Here is a 20823-nt window from a genome sequence, read left to right as displayed (position 1 = left end):
TCTGCTCCCCGACAGGCTCTGTTTCCTAGTCTTGTCTCGCGCATTCCCACAGGCAGGCTCCAGACCAAACGCATGGGATCTCAGATCAGCTACACCCATAAATAACCGTCCGGGCCCCCGCTCCCCGCCCGCTCCGTATTTATAACTGAGCACGGCCAATCACCCCCCCCCCCCCCCCGCCTCGGCCCAGCTCTGCGGCCCATAAGAAGCGCCTGAGCGGAATCCATAATAGAATCGTAAAGTAGCGAAGGATGAGGGTGTGTGTCTTCCGCGGGGGAGGGAAGGAGGAGGGGTGGAGGGGGGAGGGAGGGGAGGGGAGCTTGCCGGTCACACTTGAGAAGCCCGGAGGCGTTCGAGAGGGTTTTGGCGATGCTAACGGGTGTGATCGGCAGATCGATGAAACGGCCGGTTAGGAGAAGGCCATACCGTAGCAGATAGTAGATAGTGTCCGGTGAAGCCCGCTGCTCCACACGCAGGGAATCCAACCCCTTCGCTTCACCTTTGTGTCTCTCTAACCCCAGATACCGTGTATGTAACGGCCACATTCCTAGTTACTTGTGTCACATGGTTGGCCTAGATTTATGACTGCTCTAATCCAGCCACTGCCAACAGAGGGAGTTGGCCCTATTGTCCCATACCTGCGGTGGTTTCCTCAGACTGCATACTTTTAGTTTTTAAACACAACCCTTCTCTGTTAATCACTAATAGTAAACCTTCAACCTAAACCGCAACCCCATGTAAACATTACCCCACCTGGAATTTGAAGAATTGGAATTTGAAGGAACGTGGAAAAAAACTGCCACGGACTGTTTTTCTATGTGTTCCTCAAGTCTACACATGGGCCCATTTCTGAGTATACTTTTATTTTGATATACAATGTGCTACTGCATCTGACTCAATTAGATCCCACTTCTCTGAAACGTCTTCAGAAGGCCTCTGTTGTCTTTTAGCTCCCCTTGAAGACAAGTGTGTGGCCGTCCTCTGACCAGCTAAACATAATTAGCTCTCATGACCAAGGTCAGATGGGCTGCAATGTCAGATTTACTGCTTATTAGATTGGGAGACTCTCAATAGCATGTTTCATGTGACATGTCATTGTAGTGACAGTGTATCGTGAGGTGAAGTTCAGGTTACAAAATTTACGAAAGTAAATCTCTGTCATGCCTAAGGTGTGTCCATCATTGTAGTTAGGTGTTCGTCATAACTATACAGCATGTTGCAGATTAAAGATTCCCTAAAAAAGAAAGGATATTTCGCCTAATAACTGTTCTATGTGAAAAGTCCCTGTATTTAACAAGCGTATGCTTCGATAGTTTCTTGATCACCTACAGTATGTCCCTCAGTCATATGTTATACAATCGCTTCTGCCCAACATCCATCCAGTCTGCATGTCAACACTGTACTGTATATCAACACAGCAGTGTGGTGCCTAGAACACAAGCATATGTAAACCAGACAGAGTCCTCTGCATGTGGTGTTTCTGAGGCTGGGCAGATGCTCCTTCACTAATGACCCCGCGTCTTTGTGTTCAGGGGTCAGGTTCCCTCCGAGGCCGAAGTCAATTATTTAGGAATCGCCAAAACCCTGGAGATGTACGGCGTCGACCTTCACCCCGTGTTTGTAAGTAGACGCCGGAGTCCTGAGAGTCCGGGCGGCTCGTTAGAGAAGCTCCCGGAACGCTCGGCATAAATCATGCAGCTATGATAATGCCCCCCTGTCCATTCTCCTCACCCTTCCTCCACCTGTCTGGGGGTTTGTGGACTTTGCGGAGGTGGTTATGCAGATCACGTGCTGTGAGCTTTCTCTGGGTGTGTGTTACAGGGGGAGAACCATTCCGAATACTTTCTCGGGTTGACACCTACCGGCGTTGTCGTGTACAAGAACAAAACTCAAGTCGGAAAGTATTTCTGGTGGGTATTTGTTTCACGTACGGTGAACTGTGTGAGTTTCCATGTATATACAGTAGATGCATTATTCAATCTTTGCTAAATGATATATTGCTGTGTTTGATTTGACGTATACACTCACTATACGATTTCAGGCCAAGAATCACAAAAGTACATTTCAAGGAAACACAATTTGAGCTTCGAGTCGTCGGAAAAGATGTAAGTTACTTTTGGTTTCTTTGCACATCTTTCATTTGACCGACGGTAAACAAGGACTCATTTTAACACCAGCCTTTCTTTCCTGCTCCTTTCTATGTTAATGTATTTTTTCTGTCACATTCTTCATGTCGTGAGCGATCAGTGTGAATATCAGTCATCAGGGATGTTTGAATATTCGCAACCAGGTAGTTAGGACTGGCTGAGTCAATAAACCAACGTTTGTTAATCACATTCGAGGAAGTTCATTACACATATTATAATAGCTTCTATCAAGTCAGACTTAATCATTGGGCCTGCAAATTAAAACTGTCAAAGTCTCCCCAAGAACATCTGTAGACTTGAAACTAGTGGTACTTTGTGGAATCTTAAAAAGGTCAAAGTGTTTGATCTTGAAGCCTTTCGACACGCTCTGTGGGTCTAAGGGGAGATATGAAAAAAACATGAAAGTGCAAGGCTACGTGCCATGGGTGCAGTCTGGAAACATCCATCTCTTCTCTGCACTTCCTCTGCCAAGCGAGGACAGCGAAAATCGACTCAAGACGCGATTCAAACGCTCAGGTAGAATAGAAACTTTGGAGGACGTCTCTCCACTTGTTTCCCCTCACGGACGAGACGTGTCGTCGCACTGGAAGCTGCGGGTACAACTGGCGAATGGGATTTCGAGGCCGTGCTGTTTTGTTTGTTTGTCATTGCTTGGCTTAGCACGAACCCGAAAAGGTCTCGTTAAAATAGAACATCAGTGAAGCGGAGGAATATAGGCCATGCGGTGAGAGCCGCTGTTTGTCGTCCACCTCCATCACACCAATCTCCTGAGAGTTGGAGGTGCGCGTACTGAAACCTATGGGTTACCTCCACCGTAGGACGATAAAGTCTTCTTTTAGCTAAGAGAGAGAGAGAGAGAGAGAGAGAGAGAGAGAGAGAGAGGCAGAGACGGACAGTGAGAGAGGGATGGAGAGAGAGAGGGGGAGTGGGGGTAGTAAAAGTATGCTGCCAGAGAGGGAAAATGGGATATTAGACAGTACCTAATGGTCCACATAAAAGAGAGGCACATGTATTAGTACATTTGATAAAAGCGGAACGCCATAGTGCACCACTAATGCCACCTCAATTATCTAGCCTGCTGTTGTCTGAGTAATGATGACATGATCTCTCTTTTCTTCTTCTTTGTTTTGAAAAGCCAAAAAGCATGTTCTCCCTCTCTCTCTCTCCCTCTCTCTCTCTCCCTCTCCCTCTCTCTCTTCCTCTCTCCCTCTCCCCCTCTCTCTCCCTCTCTCTCTCTCTCTCTCTTCTCACAGTGCACAGAAACATCCTTCTTCTTTGAGGCTCCCAACAAGACAGCCTGCAAACACTTGTGGAAGTGCTGCGTCGAACACCACACCTTCTTCAGGTAAGCAGACAGGCTCTCAAAGCTCCTCAGACCAACATCCCAACTCAGTAAAACCCCAGCCAACTCGACTCCATTCCCTGTTACGTCACAACACTGGCCAGCAACAGCTCTCCCCTCCCTAAACCCCTAAAAAATGTGAATGTCACACAGTCCCTAATGGAACCGCACAAGCCTCCCCTTTGGCGGCGATGTCTCTGGTGTGTGCCTAATCAGAGCAGAGCTTTTCCCTGTACCGCCCTTGAGCCCGTCAGGCTGCAGGGACGCGGCGCTGGCTTCACCCCGCTAATCCGCGTGTGAACCCCTCCGTGTGCCGGGTCTCCGAGCCACGGAGCCGAGCAGGAGCAGGCAGCTAAGACCGGGGGCTTGACAGGTTACCCACCCCTGGCTTAAGGCTTCTGCTGGGCACCAAGGAGGTGGCGGTGGGGGGGGGGGAGACAGCGCTGCTGAATAAGCAATGAGGTAGCAGGGATCGTGGGTAGACATCAGCTATACCGGGTGTCAGAAGGTCTTGCTTTAAAAGTGGAGAAAAAATGACATCGGCTATGTACTGTCGCGCGGACTGTACGGTGCGTGGAATGGCTTTCTAACCAACGAAATATAGGGCACTCTACGACGAAGGAAATCGGAATTATTCAGCCCGGCTGTTCTCTTCGTTCGGCTAACCATTCGACCCCTTTGGCCAGCAACAGAGGTCCACGGTCAGACACCTGGAGACAGATAGTTGTCAGAGCTCTGCTAGGTTTGTTGGGTTGACCTTAATGAGCAGTCAGGCTCATTGACAGTTGTTAGGTCGAGTGGTATGTACAGTCAGGACACTTTCTCAGCACCCACGCGTATACACACTAAGCACTCACACACACACACACTCATTAGAGAGTGCACTCAACTGACAACCTAGGCTTTTTCCCTCTCTCTCTCTCTCTCATTTTCTGAGCTTTGAATTCTAATCAGGACCGAAAAGCCCTCAGCGGTGTTTTCCCTGGAATTCTTGTTATTATGGTAAAGATCCCTACAAGAGAGTTGCTTGTCCAGGGGTGTTTGAACTATGGCTGCTGATCTTTCTCTCTAATAGAATACAAACCCAAAGAAGTCAAACAGGGCTTTTCATCTTTAAGGAAAAAGCACGGTCGATGTGTTTCTGTTTTAGGAATGTGTCTTGTTTTGTTGAATAACTTCAATTCACAGTACGGGGTTAAACACTTTGTAGTGCACTTAAGCTTAATTTATACTTAGGTCGCGGACACTTTTGAAATGGTCGCTGACGAAGAAAAAAAAAAAGTGTCACTAATAAAATAAGTTAACTAACTAATCCAAGACTGTATTGAATAGGAATGATCTTAATGTCATGCTGCATACATTTTTTTGTTTTGGTAGAATGCCAGAAAATGATGCCAACACATTGACAAGAAAACTGTCCAAGTTTGGTTCAATAGGATCAAAACACCGTTACAGGTGAGTAAACCATTGACCCACTCTAATCCATTTATCATTATCATGCACCCAAATTTGACATGCCGAAATTTTTCGAATATGGTGATGATGAAAATTGGGCGTTTGGAGACGCACGCTAAAAACCCAGTTTCATGAATAATGGAGTCTGTTGTAGACGGGAAGCTAAAGGAGGCTCTCATCACCACAGACACCAGGGAGAAGTGGAATGACTGAATAATTCAGGAATCCCACTCCTTCTCTCCTTTGTCCTTTGTGATCCTACCGCCTTTTCACCGGGCTCTGGTGCTCCGCCTCAGACGCTAGTCTAGTCACCGGATACTGGGTTATCATAAACAGAAGATTGGATTTTCATCTCAATCGTCGACGTACAAACCAGTACTCACTGGTTTCGAGGAGGCTTCTGTCAGACTAACGAGATGGGACTGGGCTACCGTCCTCCAGTAGAGTGAATGCTAATGTCCTTGAGTCTTTCGAAAGTGTCGTGCTAGCACAGCTTCTTAGCATCTGAAAGGTCAAGCGCAGATCACATCTCTCCCTCTCTCTCTCCCCCTCTCTCCCTCTGTGTTTCGGTCTCTCTCGCTCCTCCCTCCCCTCCCTCTCCTCAGTGGAAAGACGGCCATGCAGATGGGGAGGGATGCGTCTATCACCCTTCCCCGGCCAGACCTGCAGGTGGTCAGGACCCGCAGTAAGACCTACCCCAAGAGACCGGCACAGTCCACAGGTCAGAGCTGAACCAATCGCAGGCCTGCCATCTACATACACCACTTAGAACACGGAAGCGTTTCATAAAATGACATCACATTCACGTTTATTGTATTTACAGCGTATGAGCTATTTGGGATATAGAGTGAATTCTTGGGACTTTTGTGTATATATCACCTCTTGCCAAACTCCAACCCCAGCTTACCTTCACCTTATACCTAGCTGTGAAATAACTGGAAGTTACAGGCATGAAGCCAAGGAGTACATTTGGAATTCAATCCCTCCCAACCAAACCGCTTTTAATTTCAATATTAGATTCACTTGAGCAACTCTCAACGCCTATAATTGCATAAACAGCTTTACAGGCAGGTGTTGTAAGTGTGGTGAGGGTGTCATTACTGACAATGGTGTTAGGGCTTAGTGTTTTCCTTGAGTCTCATTGCCACTGCAGGCTTTTAAACTAAAAGAAAATGCTGCTTGTGATATGCCTGAGTGCTAAAAACGCAGACCTCCGCTCCCCCCTCCCGCTACTTTTACTCAAGAAACAAACACACCTCCAGACACACACCGGCATGACGAAGAGAGAATGGTAGAGAGCGTAAAAAGGAGAAAATCAAGAACAGAGAAGAACTAAAGACACTTAAGAAAGAACTTAGATATTGGGACGACCGGAAAGACACAGGTTGTGTCACATCCTGTATCCAACCCTGAGCTGTTTAACAGCGTGGTATTCAGTCTTGGAGACCGTCTGTTCCTCCTCTAGGTTTAAACAACGGCACCCAGTCCAACGCCAAGACGGAAAACCCCGAAAAAGAAGCAATGCCGAAGATTACAGCTCCTTCTCCTGTGAAGAGGTACGGCCACACACACGACACACGGCAACATACGACATTCGAAAGACAATGCAGGGAAACGACCGAAATCCTCGCCCCACCGCCATCTTACGAGCGCGACTGTTCCCCCTCCCAGTTCCAAAGCGACCAAGGCGGAGAACAGCCCGGAGCACCAACAGGGGAAGCCCAGTGCACCATGGGAAGAGAACGCGCCGCAGAGGTACAGTGTGTCGTAATGACCGGTCTTGTCTCTGTCATGGACTAGTACTACCTCGTATGCCTGATGCAGTGTCCTTTGATACCAGGGTGTTTTATTCATGTGCGGGCTGTTGAGCGGGATTGAACACGAATCCGCTACGTGCGCGTGTGTTCTACACACACGCGCACAAAGCTGGCCATGCGGAAACGCTAGCTTGTGGCGTGTGTAACATGTACAGTGTATGTGGAGGACGGTTGAGAGAAAGGGATTTTTCTGGTTTAAGCTGATTTCTTTTGACCTCAATCATTAACGAAAGAGAAAGCGAATCCAAGCCCCTCGTTAGCGAGGCTAAATGTGGCCACCGCCACAGCACATCCCAGACTCGGTGACGAGAGCGGGGAGAGACTCCAGCGATGGCTCCTTTCCAAGCCACTGTGTCACCAGTTCACTGTGTTTACTCACAAACAGCCTCGCACACAAATGGAGTTCAACTGCCCGGAAGAATGTATATATCTGTGTGAATGGCGTTGAACCCAAGTTCTGTGTGATCGTAACGTGACCAGATCCCATTTGGCGTTTCCTCTTTGCATTGTCGACGTCATCTGCATACAAATGTCGCTCTCGTCTAGGCGTGTGCGTGTTTGTTTGTGTGCGTGGCTGTGTCTGTAGATGTGCATGACTAGTGACGTGTGTTATCATGCCTGTGGGGGCCTAGAACCGCTACGCTAAGTCCTCGTGCTCTTGGCTTCTTTCTGTGTCATCTATAAGGCCACCCTCACGGGATGAGGACAGTGGCTGTCGAGAGAATATGGATGCTGAATATTGTTGTTCCGGAAGGATCCTCGTCTCCCCATCTCCTCGCGCTCACACCTCTTTCTTCCCCCCCCCCCCCCCACCCCACAGTGGACTTTTCAACACGGCGAACGAGCGGACCAAGTCGCCCAAATTCCCCACAGCCCGCGGGCGCACCCCTTCGGGCGGGAGCGAGAACGAGACGTCCCAGTCGGCACGTCGCAGGTGGGTGGCCTGTCGCCTCCGCCTCCCCCCCGTCCAGTCCTGTCAGGGACACGGAGCGCCGAGGTGTATGTCAGGTGGAGACTAGTGCAGAACCGAGAGGAGACCGCATAGAAGGAAGAAATTACAAATGAAAATGTTGCCTTCTAGTGCTCGTTACTGGAACTGACTCCATTCAGTGCTATGGTGGCTTGTTTCAGGTTTGTTGCACAGATGTAGCACGAGTTTTCTTGCTTTGAGGTTGCTGTGGAGAGTGTGTGAGACAGACTGGGGCTTGCTGGTGTGTGGAAGGAATCATTGCGCAACACACTCTCACGAGCAGAAAAGGCTTGGAGTCTCCTACTCTCAAACTAGAGCTAGTCATGTAGATTTGGAGTGTTTGACCCCAGCTATCTTCTGATTTGACCCCTCAGGAAGGGCCAGGCCAACGAGGAGCCACAGACCAAACAACATCGACGACGGTAACTATGCAACGCCACCCATTGTTGTCTCCCCCCACTTCGCCAATATGTGTGACTTCTCCAGCACGGAGGATGAGTTTTAAAGCAGTGCCCAACGAACAGTGTAACATTACTTGCTCACTTGTGCCCTTTGGCGGTTCATTTTTTTTTTTTAGTTTATGACAAAAGGAATCACTGACTGCGTACGGTTGGGTTCCTGCTCTCTCACACACACACACTTTCTCGCTCCTCTTTCTTATTTTCTCTCTTTCTTTCTTGACTTCTCGTCTCTCTCTCTTTCCCATTCCTCCCACTCCTCCTTTCTCTCTCTTTCTCTTTCACAAACTCATAAACTTTGAACCCCCTTTCTTTTTCGACTCCGCGCCTTAGGTCACGCTCCCGTGGCAACACGAGCAGTGGAAGTGAATCCGAGAATTCCACCCGGGAGCATCGTAAAAAGAGGAACCGGTGGGTGGTGATGATAACTTACAGGAGCCTTAGAAAGTACAGTAATGGCAGGCAGGGATAATCCACATTTAGGAAAGTAGTCCACTGTGTGATGGTGGTAAGTCACTTTTTACAGTGGACTACTTTCCTAAATGTGGATTATCCCTGCCTGCCATTACTGTACTTTCTAAGGCCCATACACTTACAATACATGTAATCCCCCTCAGAATATACTATGCATTAGGATTAGGAGTGTCAGTGCGAATGGTAGCATGTCCTTTGATTTTGTCATTTATAACATCTTATTGTATTATTATATAGTATTAGTATTGTTTTCTTGAGTCCTGGTTCATGGTATGCGGTACGCGGTCAACCGTGTCTGTAGGGACTCTGCATGCTTTATGATGACGTGCCTGTGTAGGTCTCGTCAGGAGAATGAGATGGTGGACTCGGGTCCGCAGTGGGAGGCGGTCCTCCTCCGTCAGAAGGAGCGGGCCCAGAACGACCCTGCCCACCGCCGCTCACGACACCGCTCACGATCGTAAGACCCCCCCCTGCGTCATCTCTTCAGCGTGAAAAGACTAATCTTAATCCCATGCGCTCAGACTCAGATTATTTCTGAACAAAGAAAAACCCAAATAAACCAATCAATGGTACATATTCACACAGTGCTTCTGGGTTGCTTTCCCAGGCGGAGTCCAGATGTCCAGGCTAAAGAACAGCTGTGGAAACACATCCAGTAAGATGACATCCACCATGACTGTGTGAAGAGATCTAGCACAGAGCTAGCTGCCCGAAACAGGCCCCCCGGCCGGCACTTGTAACACAGTCTATATGTCTACAGGAAGGAGCTGGTTGATCCATCTGGCCTATCCGAAGAACAGCTGAAGGAGATACCCTATAAGAAAGTAGAGTAAGTGGCCATGGTCCTGGCATGCATCTTCCATGTGTGACTCATGTTTGTCATCCCCGCCCAACTCAATTCGATTGTATTAATAGGAGCACGGTTTGTATTATTTACATTTAGTCATTTAGCAGACACTCTTATCCAGATCTCTTATTATAAATCGGTTATTGATCATCATATCAGGTCTCTCCACTTCCTACTCCGTGGCTTCCTTCCCGTCTTTATCTTGTCCTTATCTTCGCACCCAAACAAAGGTGTGCATGGAAGAACTAATCCACTTTCAGATCCACCCTCTGTGGGGTTGTGCGCCTTCCCAGCCTCTGAGACCGATCCTCGAACTCGCCGTTCTATTGACATTCCCGCATGCGACGCCGATTTCAAACTGCTCTCTCCCTGGTCACTCAGAACCCAAGGGGATCCCATCAAAATCCGCCACTCTCACTCGCCGCGGAGCTTCCGCCAGTACCGGCGCTCCCAGTGTTCCGACGGGGAGAGATCGGTTCTCTCAGAGATCAAGTAAGTCAAAGAGCTGATCTGGCATCACATCTGACAGTGATAGGAGCCTCATCAATGTCTGTTGTTCAGCAACAAAGGATTGGAAATGTGTTGGAGTTACTTGGTTGTTGTTCAGTAATTCCTTCCCTGTTACTCTACTGCCAAGCTCTCGGACAGACCTGGTCCCTCCTTTAGCCGTCACTCATAACGCTGGTGTTCCCGGATCAAGCTCCACCCCTTCCCAGGTCAGTCTCGTCAACATCTCTCCCTCCCACCCCGTCAACATACAGATACTTTGTGCGACACACCCACAGATTACCCTACGCCACACTACAACCTTTATTACACATAGCCACACAGTAAAAATCCAATCCAATCACATTCAAGTAAGCCGCCACATTCTTGGCCGTCTCCTAGAAGAAGCACGGCTCCAAAGACAAGCTGTCCGAGATCAGCGAGGTGGAGGTGAAGAGCGGCGTCAAGGTCGTGAAGACGAGCCAAGCTCCCAGGACCAAGACCGAGACGTGACCACTGGCCGGACCTCACTGAGGAGCGGCCATCTCTCACCTCCCAACGTGTCAAACATAAACCCCTGGATGTTTTTGGAGGGAAAGAACTGAAGGTGAAACGCTATGGGACGTCTAGCGTATACTGGCTAACCCTGTGCCCCCCCCTCTGTGAAGTGCAGTGCCCCTGTGTGTTTGTATAATATGGTAGTGCATAGACAACCTTGAAGAGGAAGACCTGGACACTGGATGTCTTGTCATTCTGGCGACGAAGTGTCTTCACAACAGGATGGCGTTGGAAAGCAGGCTCTGCCGGGTGGAGATGTAGCGTAATGTGTACAGGGGCAAACGCAAAGTTAGCCTAAAGTTGTTTACAATTGTTTTTTTTTCCAGTCACCTGTTCACGCACCTCATGCATCGAGAGTCACCGTGTCTTGAAGATAAAAGTCTTCTGTTGTTTTCCGTCACGCTGATGCTCACATGAAGGATAACGGTCCGTTTAGCAAACACTGCACAGTGAGGACCAAGTGTCATGTCTCACATCAGGGTTCCCACCGTCTTGGAAAATGTGGAAAAGCGAGGGGAATTTTAAAGCGGCGACGACCAGGCCTGGGGAAAAAGTCGCGAATGTCACTCTCAAATCTGTGGACATTTCTAAAACCATACTTCCTTTTCACGCGTAGGCCAATTATCTGTGGTAACGTGGGAACCCTGTCCTATGCACCCACCCCTCCCAAGTTGAGTTGGCCCGTCTTGTCATTCAGTATTAAAGCTAAGGATTTTGGCTGAAGCTCATCTCTGAGTGGACACTGAGTTCATTAGTTGTTGTCAGGTGTTTACTGTACATGTAATCTCTCTACTGTAGGAAATGTTGCTGCTGGAACCCAACTTTTTTTTTGCACATAAACACTGTAATGGTCTCTCTGTCTTTTTCTGCAGTTTAAGAATAAATTATAGATACTCTAGCTAACACTGTATGGTAAATAAACTGGAATTTCAATTATTGTCAATAAATGCATTCAATATGTCTTAAATGTTCAAGTGGGATTGGATACTGTTTTTTTATTATTCTGCACTTCATGGATGTATGCACCTACTAAACCACCAGAGGGCAACCAAATACTATTTTTGTTTACACTCTACAAATTACCAACAGTTATGTGACTGGCATTTCAAAAAAATTAGAAAAATAAGTATCTCAAAAAGACATTTTCTTTTGATTATTAAATCTGCCCAGTAAGGACGGAGTATTGAAATGCCTGTGCATACGTGTGGGGCATTTGAATGAAACCACATGTATCCACAACTGAAGTTACACAGAGCAATGGTTTTATATTTCAGTTCACTGTTTGTGTTAAAGGAAGGTTATTGATCATATGCTGGTGTGTTGCCGAGTCACGTACAGCTGGTATTGAGTCAAGAAAAACGGAACTGAAGGATCCTTGAGATCTTCGAGTTCATCTCTCCACAAAATCTCTGACGTCATAACAGCTGGCAACATCTATGCCTTCTATTACTTTTCTAAATGTTTGTCGCTGAGCAAAACAAATGGAAGTTGGTGATACCATGCAGAGAGCAATAAGCATTATATTTATCATCGATATCAGTTTCCTGATATCAATCAAACCCCAAAATGAATACAGTCGATCATATGATGGGATGAATGCCAACATCAATAGTGATACTTCCATGTTGGGGCTAGACAAATAATTGTGGGAAATTAAACGAGTAAAAGATTTGTTAAGAGGATGCTGTTGGGCTTCAGGTCATGTCTTGAGTCCAGCTGCACAGTCAGACTCGACCAGATGTACGAGTGGGCATAAGAGCTGGGTTCCCACCACACATCTGCACTGGAGCGAGTCTAGATGTTAACATGTTATGGCAGCATACAAGCACCCCGTGCCAAATGCACTCAGTCACCTCCCCCACAGAGGGATAGAAAAAGGACCTCGAAGTGGATTAATAAACAGTGAAACACGGTGAACAGTGAAAGTTGGACATTTCTCATGACTGGGGACGGGTAAAGAATAGTTTTCCGCGAATAGGGTTCACAGACAACTTTAGGGCTGAGTTGCATACTTGCATATTTCTTCTTTTTTTTTTACACAACATTCGCCTGCAAAATGCATTCTCATGCTGTCGTCATGCCAATGTTGGGGATAGGCCATCCTTGCAATGACACAATATCTGGGTCTGCAGATCCCCAAACATCCTGTTTTCTCTGAAAACAACAGCCAGAAGCACTTTGTTTCATGTAAACAGGATGACATCCTTCTCCTTCCTCCCTGCCTGGTTATGGCAAAGGAGGATGCATGTCCTGCAACAACGATTCAACAACACTATTGGATTAGTGAACGCAGCTCCTTACCGTTCCCATAGTAGACTGACCCGGAAATTCAGTGGCGTGTTGTGACCATATAGGATATGACTTGTACTGGGCTGAGACAACAGCATCCGCATGCATATGTCTGTGGTGTATTAAGAGTATGGTTCTGCCAAACACACTCCAGGCAGAACCTCTGAAGCCCTGAAGCCTTCCGTGTCAGATGTCCTGAATGAGGTGCACTCGCGATTCCACAACATTTACTGTATGTGTGTAAGAAACGATCGCGTTTGTCGACCAACACATTTGAATCATTGTAACACATCAAGGGCCACTTTGCCGGGTCAATGACAGTGACCTTCCAACTCTGTGTTCTCTTAAGAAAAGGCTCTCTTAATTAAAGGCAAAATCAGCTCTTGCCAGTCTGCAAGAGTCAGTTACAGGACATTTCAGCAGGCTGCTCTCCAGGTATTTCCTGATCCTGTCTGCTTAGTCTAAAATAACGGTAAGTGATCGAGATCATGTGTTGCCCGTGGACACTCGCGCAATTTACCAAGGCCCATTAAAGTCCGAACCAGAGACTCCATAATTCCGTTAGAAGGAGAAAGGTCGTGTATCACGGATAAGATACGTCGGGTTAGGAAACTAATGTCCTTTTCTCCTGTGTGTGTGTGTGTGTGTGTGTGTGTGTGTGTGTGTGTGTGTGTGTGTGTGTGTGTGTGTGTGTGTGTGTGTGTGTGCGTGTGCGTGTGTGTGCGTACAGTGTGTGCAGTGCTCGGTTGTGCAAGAGCGCAGCACGTTACCAACTGACAAAACAAAAAGATCTTGATAAGCAGTTGCTCAATAAAGCACCGTCATTTACAATTTTTTTCAACATATACATTTAAATGATCATTCTAGCCTCAGACTATTATTGCCATCTCAATCATCCAGATGCCCAAACATCCAGTTGGGTGTTTCACAGTTGCAACATTTGTCTTGCTCGAGCATATTAGTGTGTATAATTTTCTTCTCTTTTGCAACAATCAAGAGGTGACAAAAATATTCTACGAGAACAAACACAAACAGGGAAGAACAGACCATCTGACTGGAGGAAGTGAGCCTCACTTCAGGAAGTGGGCCTCACTGAAGGAAGTGGGCCTTCGTCCATGAGGCCCTCGACTGACCACAGCGAGGGCCATGGCCGGAACCCCAGCTGCCCTGACGGAGGCATAAGAGCCACTGCTCGCCTGCTGGGTGTCGGTCCTAATCGACCCATAGCAGTCGAACATGTATCGTGAACTCTTTCATATACACGTACTCTTTTCATCCGAAGAAGCCCGGACGACAAGCCTGTCTAAAGAGGCGTCTCCAGTTGTCCATACTCCAGTGCTGCAACTCCCTCTTCTTCTGATCTCACTCTGATTAAAGACCACTGACTTTTTTTGGGTGCAACTTGTGGTTGTCTTGCATGCTGCCCCCTCAACTGGCATCTCACCCCGTGTCGTACCACTTTGCTTAGTCTTCCTTGGACCCTCATTGTGTGTGTGTAGCCTACCGCAACGCACAATGCGGCCCTTTCGCCGCCCATATGGCTACATGATTTAGGGGTTGGAACGCAGGCGTCAAACAGCCTTCCGTAATTGAGGAGAGGTGTTCAAACAACGCTGTATAATTAACGATTTATTATCGCTTCATTGTGTGCTTTTTAGGCTCGCTTTGTTCAACTTCACGTTCATCCCGATTGTGAGGAATCCATGCTGTTGAGGGTGGCGTGAAAATGAGTGGAGGGCGCGCCAAGAGCGGAGGGAGGGAGGAGGGTCGGAGAGAGGGAGAAAAAGAGAGGGGCGTTTTGGAGCTGGAGAAGTTGAGGTGATGGGTCCGAAAACAAAGACCGAGGCAACGAAGGATGGACCTCTCTCGCTGACTCAGCGGAGTCCGTCCAGAACCTGTCTCACAGATGTGAGGAAATAAGACACCCTAGCAAACCCCAATTGTACGCCTGGAAGCAAACACGCATACGCAAATACATTTTAGTCCCGTCGAGCACACCATTTTCGAAAAGACGCTAGGACACATTGGCAGAGACGACGACAGGTTCTCAAAATAATTTTGTAAAGTGTGTGGCCACCAAGGCAGCCTGAAAGGGCTATCCTTTGCCAAACATTAGCTTCCCCTTGACTACATTTTCCATGTGACGTTCCAAGTTTTTTTTTTGATTCACACTTGTTAAGAGGACCATTAGAATTCCTCAGGAATGTTTATGAGATGTTTTATACTGTACTAGCTTCACAGATGATAAAGCTCTTGTGAATCAAGTCACCATTATGATGGTAGATAAACCAGTAAATGTGGCTAAGATACACATTGGTATCTATGCTCATGTCCATATGTGTTTACTCTTGCTATGTCCCTGTCATATAGTAATATATAACAACCACATAAGTGTATTCTTCCCATCGATGTGCATTAATTACATTGAACTCAGCATGCCTTTCATCTAAAAATCCTCTTAAAATAAGACTACAATTTTAACGCTTTCTCTTTTCAAACTTGGCTTGCTGCTGTCTTTACGTAAGTATCTTTGCAACCGCAAACCGATTGAGATTGACTGACAATGCACCATTTTTCACAGCTCATTCATGCAAGGGAGACTGGAAACAATTCAAAGAGCTTGCGTGTTTATTGAGTTACTGCTAAAAGTGCCAAAAAAGTACATGGGATACTATAAGTGCTTCATTATTAATGTCGAAAAGCGAGCTTCATGGTTTTTCACCTAACCATACACACTGGTAAATACAGAATACATCAACACACTACAACAGATCTGGCCTAAGCTATTCATTTTTTCCATATACATAACATACCAAGTCAATGGGATGAAAAACAGAAGGAAATGGAATTATTTATAAAATCAACAATAGAGCATGCAATTAGTTAGACTAGATCAAACTGATACAGTAATACCCCAATATTGAGGGGTGACATGGAAGACTAACTAACGTGGGCTTTCAAGTTGGTTATATTAGAATCTGAACAATTATGAATTAACAGGAAGCAAGGACAAAACTGGAAATACTGACATCTCTTCAATGTTTGAAAACCACTAGAGCCAAAAAAAATATGAAATAAAAAGCTTTTTGGTTTAGTTTGTGTTTTGTAACAAAGAAAGCGTCTCAATTAATTTACAAAATCATTCAGAAAAGACATCAATGAAAAAGATTGTTCTTCCGTGTGTCATGTGATGCTACATGTTTGCCTTGTTTGGAAAATGCTTCTTTAATTTTTTTTTTCAAACAAGATTATACTTGTCAGTCTCGCATCAATTTCTCTTTCATGACTATACTATAACGAGCTGGTGAAAGACCCCAAACCACCAAGGCTGGGACTTACTCACTTCGATGGCCTCTGGGCTATCTGGCCAGTTCACAAGAACACTTCTTGGCTGAACTTATTCCAAGCAACTTGAAGCAAACCCTGCAAATGACAGTGCTGTGGAGTCTTAACGACATCCTTTGATCATGCCATTGCTTTGTCATTAGTGTGCATTACTTTGCATATATATACTGTCTATTGAGAAAGGGAATGCACTCTTGGTTTGAGATTGTCTATCAAATGCACAAACAAAAGCAAACAGCATTTTCTAAAAGTGACATGTGCTGGGCGCTATATCTTCCCTTTCTACACGACGAGTTAAAGGGAAACTAGTGTTCAAAGATTGCAGTTTTGTGATTGCTCCCCTCAACATGACGTATTCGGATAATCACGTCACCCTTTCCTTTATTTCAAATATCCACCATGATCGTTTGTTTTTTTCTCCCTCTCCTCTTCAATTTACCTTTCTACAAATCCAATGAGAAAGCCGCACAGAAAACCACAAAAAAAAAAAGTCAATCCAGGCCAAGTTACAACAACCAGACGACAACATAACCCACACCTTCTTAGAATGTGAAAATATAGAATAAAAACCCATCTCAGCTACCTTACCAAGGAGGAGATTAAAGTCCAAAATAGCACCATTCATCAGTGTCTCAAATCCGTGGCAGCATCTCGATCACTTACCACAAGGAAACAATGCATTTCTACAGTTACTTCTATACATCACAGCGTACATGTACTACATATGGTTGTAATTACGGGCAACGCAAACGCTTGACCCTAACAAAGCATAGCTACTCGGGGGGGGGGGAAATAAATTGGTAAAAGAGACAAGCACATGAAAATAAAGCATAAACTACCAAGCATTTAGTTTCTAAATTGGAGAAAACAGGGACTCTGAGCCTCAGTAAATACTGTAGTGTGAAATATACGTAGACCATGTCACTGATGACGGCGGCCTAAATAAATGAATATTTCAAGAGGCTGAGTACCTCTGGAAAAACAAAATACGACTGATGGGGACGTCAGGAATACTGGACTGGATTTTTTTTCTGCATGATTGCACCTGCGAGTAAACCACTCGAGACTGTAACGCGAGAACGGCACTGTTCCGTACGAGGCTGCACAGCCAGAACTAGGAGTTAACGTACAGTAAAGAGAGAGCGAGAAGGATGGTTGAGTTGTTAGAGTGTGTTTTGTGGAGAAGTGGAAGACATGCTGCTGCAAGTTGCTTAGCCCCCCCTCCCGAGGCAACATCTGCGGAGGTCGTCAGCACAGAGCGGCGGGTCCGTCTGCAGAGCGGCGGGTCCGTCTGCAGAGCGGCGGGTCCGTCTCTGCAGAGCGGCGGGTCCGTCTACAGAGCGGCGGGTCCGTCTCTGCAGAGCGGTGGGTCCGTCTCTGCAGAGCGTTGGGTCCATCTCTACAGAGTTGCTGTGTGTCACATCTGGCTTTTCCTCCCCTCCCCCGGATAACAAACATATCAACAAGGCTTAGAGTCCCATATGTATTCTAACATGTTAATAATAATGATCATCACACAGACAGGAAAACTTCCCCAGTCATGATCTTATCTAACCCTAATCCTTCCCCCCCCCCAAACAAAAGGATATACTCGATTACAGAAATTAAAGTATGTCGACTTCATCTTTTCCATTTGATCTTTGCAGTGAGAGCGTGCGTCTCCCAGGCCAAAGTGAAGGAACTGGGAGCTCCACGACAGTTCCCATTTGATCTGGCTGCCTGAGTGATCCTGCAGTCGTCTCTGGCAATGCAAATGAGAACCCAGAAACTTGTTAGGCAAGAGTCAAACCTTGTGAAATACATATCCTTGTGCAATATTTGCACACCGAGTTACCATATCAACCATTAAGATCTGAAATCCGACAGAAAACCATGTGATGTGTCCTATAGGACACAAGAATGACCTCATAGCTGGGTGGCTATGCGATTTTTTTTTAAATCTTGCCCGTGATTTAATAAATGTTCAGCATGCAGACATGATTGTAGCTTCCAAAACCATAATTAATAGTGCTGGAACTCTGATAACCATCTATGAAGTCATGGAATATATAACTAAACGTTTTTTTCTGTCTGTTCGCTCAGTATGAAGCTTCGGTTAAATCTCTGAGAAGAGTCTGTTACCTCAGGGACACCTCCATTGACTGTTGATTACAATCCAGCCGTTAAGCCCGTACCTGTGAGGGAGATGAAATAAATACAAAAAAGGTCTCAGTTTTCACATTAAATGGGACTCAAGCTAAAGAGCATTGTTAAAGATGCTTAGTCATGGTGTGCTTAGCCCCCTCATTTATGCAAAACCTGAAAAACATTTAAAACTATTTGTGGAGCAAATAAAAGCATCTGACCGAGGAGACTATATCACAACGAGCACAAAATGTGCAGAAATAGAACCTTATTTTACAGGGTATGTTATTCAAGTAAACACACATACATTCAGCATTAGTCATTACAGTAGAGTCCACCACCTGCTAAAAGCACTGTGTATTCCACATCCCTGACTGTAGATGGGACGGCCTCCAGCAACAGTCGAATGAGGTCACATTTTTCCTCACGTCAGACCGCCACACTGAGCGTGCCTGAACCCTCTGAACCCACAGACGGATCCTACGGCCCGCCTCCACTGACTCTGTCCCGGCTGAACTCCACAGCACTGGATTGAGGAAGGCTGCAGCCTAGCTTAGTGGTCTCCAGCACTGCATTACTGCTGCTCAAGGTTCTGATAGGACCACTGCAGCACTGCAAGTGCCTCGGATTGGATGAAACAACTACAGCTGACTCCAATTGGTGCTGCTGGTTTAGTGAGATCATTCAGCTGCTTTGAGAACAGATTATTCTTTAATTTTATTAAAAGGTATTGCTTAATGTTATTAGCTTTGCTATTGACAATGAGGGATACAATTTTGACAGTCAACCATGGTGTGTCCGTTCAGAATGAGCAGTCCGTGTTCTTTCTATGCATCTGCATTGAGGTTATGTGAGGCAATGTTGAGGTTATCTGAGGACCAACGAACCAACGACTGTACACTATGCAGCATACACGACAGAATAAAACGAATGTCTTTTAATACAAAACTCTGATGTATGCCAATATAGAATCTAGGACATTTTTATCACATGCAGTACAACTGGTCTTTGCTAGGCTGTGTCAAATCTCACCATGATCCTCGGCAAACGGAGCTTTTTTTTTTTTTTTTTTTTTACTGCGGTGTCTCGTCGTCGGAGCAGTTTGGAACCGCTGCAAAAAGAAGGAATCCAATTTTTATTAGTCAGACAATGGACGTGGTGTACAGTAAATTATCATCTGGCTAACGTTTGCTAAATTAAATTGATGCACCGGTGCTTTTCTGATGCATTTACTGCAGACAAAGCACGATTCGCCTGACTCCCTGGATCTAAATATAGATCCGTGCTGTCTGTCCGCAAACCCGAACTGGTGCAAGTTAACGGTTGGGGTTCAGCCACATTTGCCATCAAGCATTTCGTTTTACCGTCTCTAGTATTTCACATGCTGCCAAGTCTCAGTCCCGTCTGACACAAAGCAGGAAGATTAGCTGGTACATTCATTCAACGACTTAAAAAGGGTGGACTTAACTGCTAGCCTTGCGGTCCTAGCTATCGCGACTAGCAAGCTCCTTAGCCAAGTATGCAGGCTGACAAGCAAAATAGCTTTGTTGGGTGGTTTGCAATTACATGTGTCCAACGTTAACCATAAAGCTAGCTAAACTGCAATTAAACAAATAAATGCGGTCCATGCCGAGTATGAGGTCACAATAATAAAGCGTCTGCTAAATGAATAAATGTAATAGCTGCTAGTGCTAGGGATGTGAACAAACATTAGCATAGCTAACTGCTAGCTTGCTACGCTTGATTAACAAACAAGCAAACTGTATGCAATGAATGGAAACAGCTGACTTGTTTAGGTCATTGTGGCTTGCTAAATAGCGAACTAGCCACCTCACTAGCCAGCCATTACATTAGCTACTTACAGATCGTCCCGTTCCACTAGTCTCTATTGCTGGTGAACTCGCCAGCTACAGTAGCAGAGCGCTCGCTGAAGTTAAAAAATTACTGCAATGAAGTCGTGCTGAGCGACAGCATTTAGGATGACTTAAAATAAAAGCAGCCTTGTGTCTCTCCAAGGCTGTGTTTAACAGACTGTTACACTCTCTGCGACTTGGTAAAGAGCTAGAATCTTAACAATGAGCTAATACGAAAGGTTTTTTGGACCGGGGCCAAGCCCCCCATTAGAACTGCAGTAGCTACAGCCAGACAACTGACTCTGTGCAGTCCGCAGTAACTCAAGGTCCTCCTGTCTGGGTTGATAGAACCGTGTCCACCAATCCGATTTTAGGCGGGGGGAGCTATCCCTCTGGCTATTGGCTACGTGCGATTAGTATTCCCGTTCCATGCTTGCGTTGAATACCGGCGATGTAGGAGTAATTGGTCCTTGGTGACATCTAGTGGTTTTACATTAGAATGGCATATGGTCCAAATAAAATAAACCTTACCTCAATAAAACTATCAGATGAAAATTTGGAAAATAGATTTTCAGATTACATAGGAACCTACATTGCATTTATTTGTTATTATTTAGTGGCCCCTTCATTTTAAGATGGGACCCCACAAAAATAAAAT

The 20823-nt window shown here is 46.0% G+C and overlaps 1 protein-coding gene and 1 long non-coding RNA gene across 2 annotated transcripts in view; one reads left to right on the top strand and one right to left on the bottom strand.

The window, feature by feature from the left end:
• Positions 1–11526, top strand: part of epb41l4a (erythrocyte membrane protein band 4.1 like 4A) — a 33350-nt gene extending 21824 nt beyond the window's left edge. The window contains exons 8-24 of the mRNA XM_062484371.1: positions 1533–1620; positions 1822–1910; positions 2042–2105; positions 3401–3492; positions 4867–4944; positions 5550–5665; positions 6410–6500; positions 6616–6699; positions 7582–7695; positions 8106–8153; positions 8523–8600; positions 9001–9120; positions 9271–9318; positions 9424–9492; positions 9892–10002; positions 10148–10226; positions 10399–11526. Coding sequence (XP_062340355.1) covers positions 1533–1620; positions 1822–1910; positions 2042–2105; positions 3401–3492; positions 4867–4944; positions 5550–5665; positions 6410–6500; positions 6616–6699; positions 7582–7695; positions 8106–8153; positions 8523–8600; positions 9001–9120; positions 9271–9318; positions 9424–9492; positions 9892–10002; positions 10148–10226; positions 10399–10509 — 1480 coding nt within the window. The 3' untranslated portion in view covers positions 10510–11526. The remainder of the gene's footprint in view (positions 1–1532; positions 1621–1821; positions 1911–2041; positions 2106–3400; positions 3493–4866; positions 4945–5549; positions 5666–6409; positions 6501–6615; positions 6700–7581; positions 7696–8105; positions 8154–8522; positions 8601–9000; positions 9121–9270; positions 9319–9423; positions 9493–9891; positions 10003–10147; positions 10227–10398) is intronic.
• Positions 11527–15453: 3927 nt separating this feature from the next.
• LOC134038545 (uncharacterized) lies at positions 15454–20506 on the bottom strand. The gene is made up of 4 exons (XR_009932662.1): positions 20175–20506; positions 19345–19423; positions 18310–18362; positions 15454–17929 (listed from the first exon to the last, which is right to left on the bottom strand). It is a non-coding gene; the product is annotated as an uncharacterized LOC134038545 (long non-coding RNA).
• Positions 20507–20823: the final 317 nt, after the last annotated feature.

The sequence above is a fragment of the Osmerus eperlanus genome, chromosome 18, assembly GCF_963692335.1.
Source record: "Osmerus eperlanus chromosome 18, fOsmEpe2.1, whole genome shotgun sequence".
NCBI lineage: Eukaryota > Metazoa > Chordata > Actinopteri > Osmeriformes > Osmeridae > Osmerus > Osmerus eperlanus.
The sequence above is the reverse complement of the archived record's forward strand: the minus strand, read 5'-3'. Positions and strand labels throughout refer to the sequence as shown.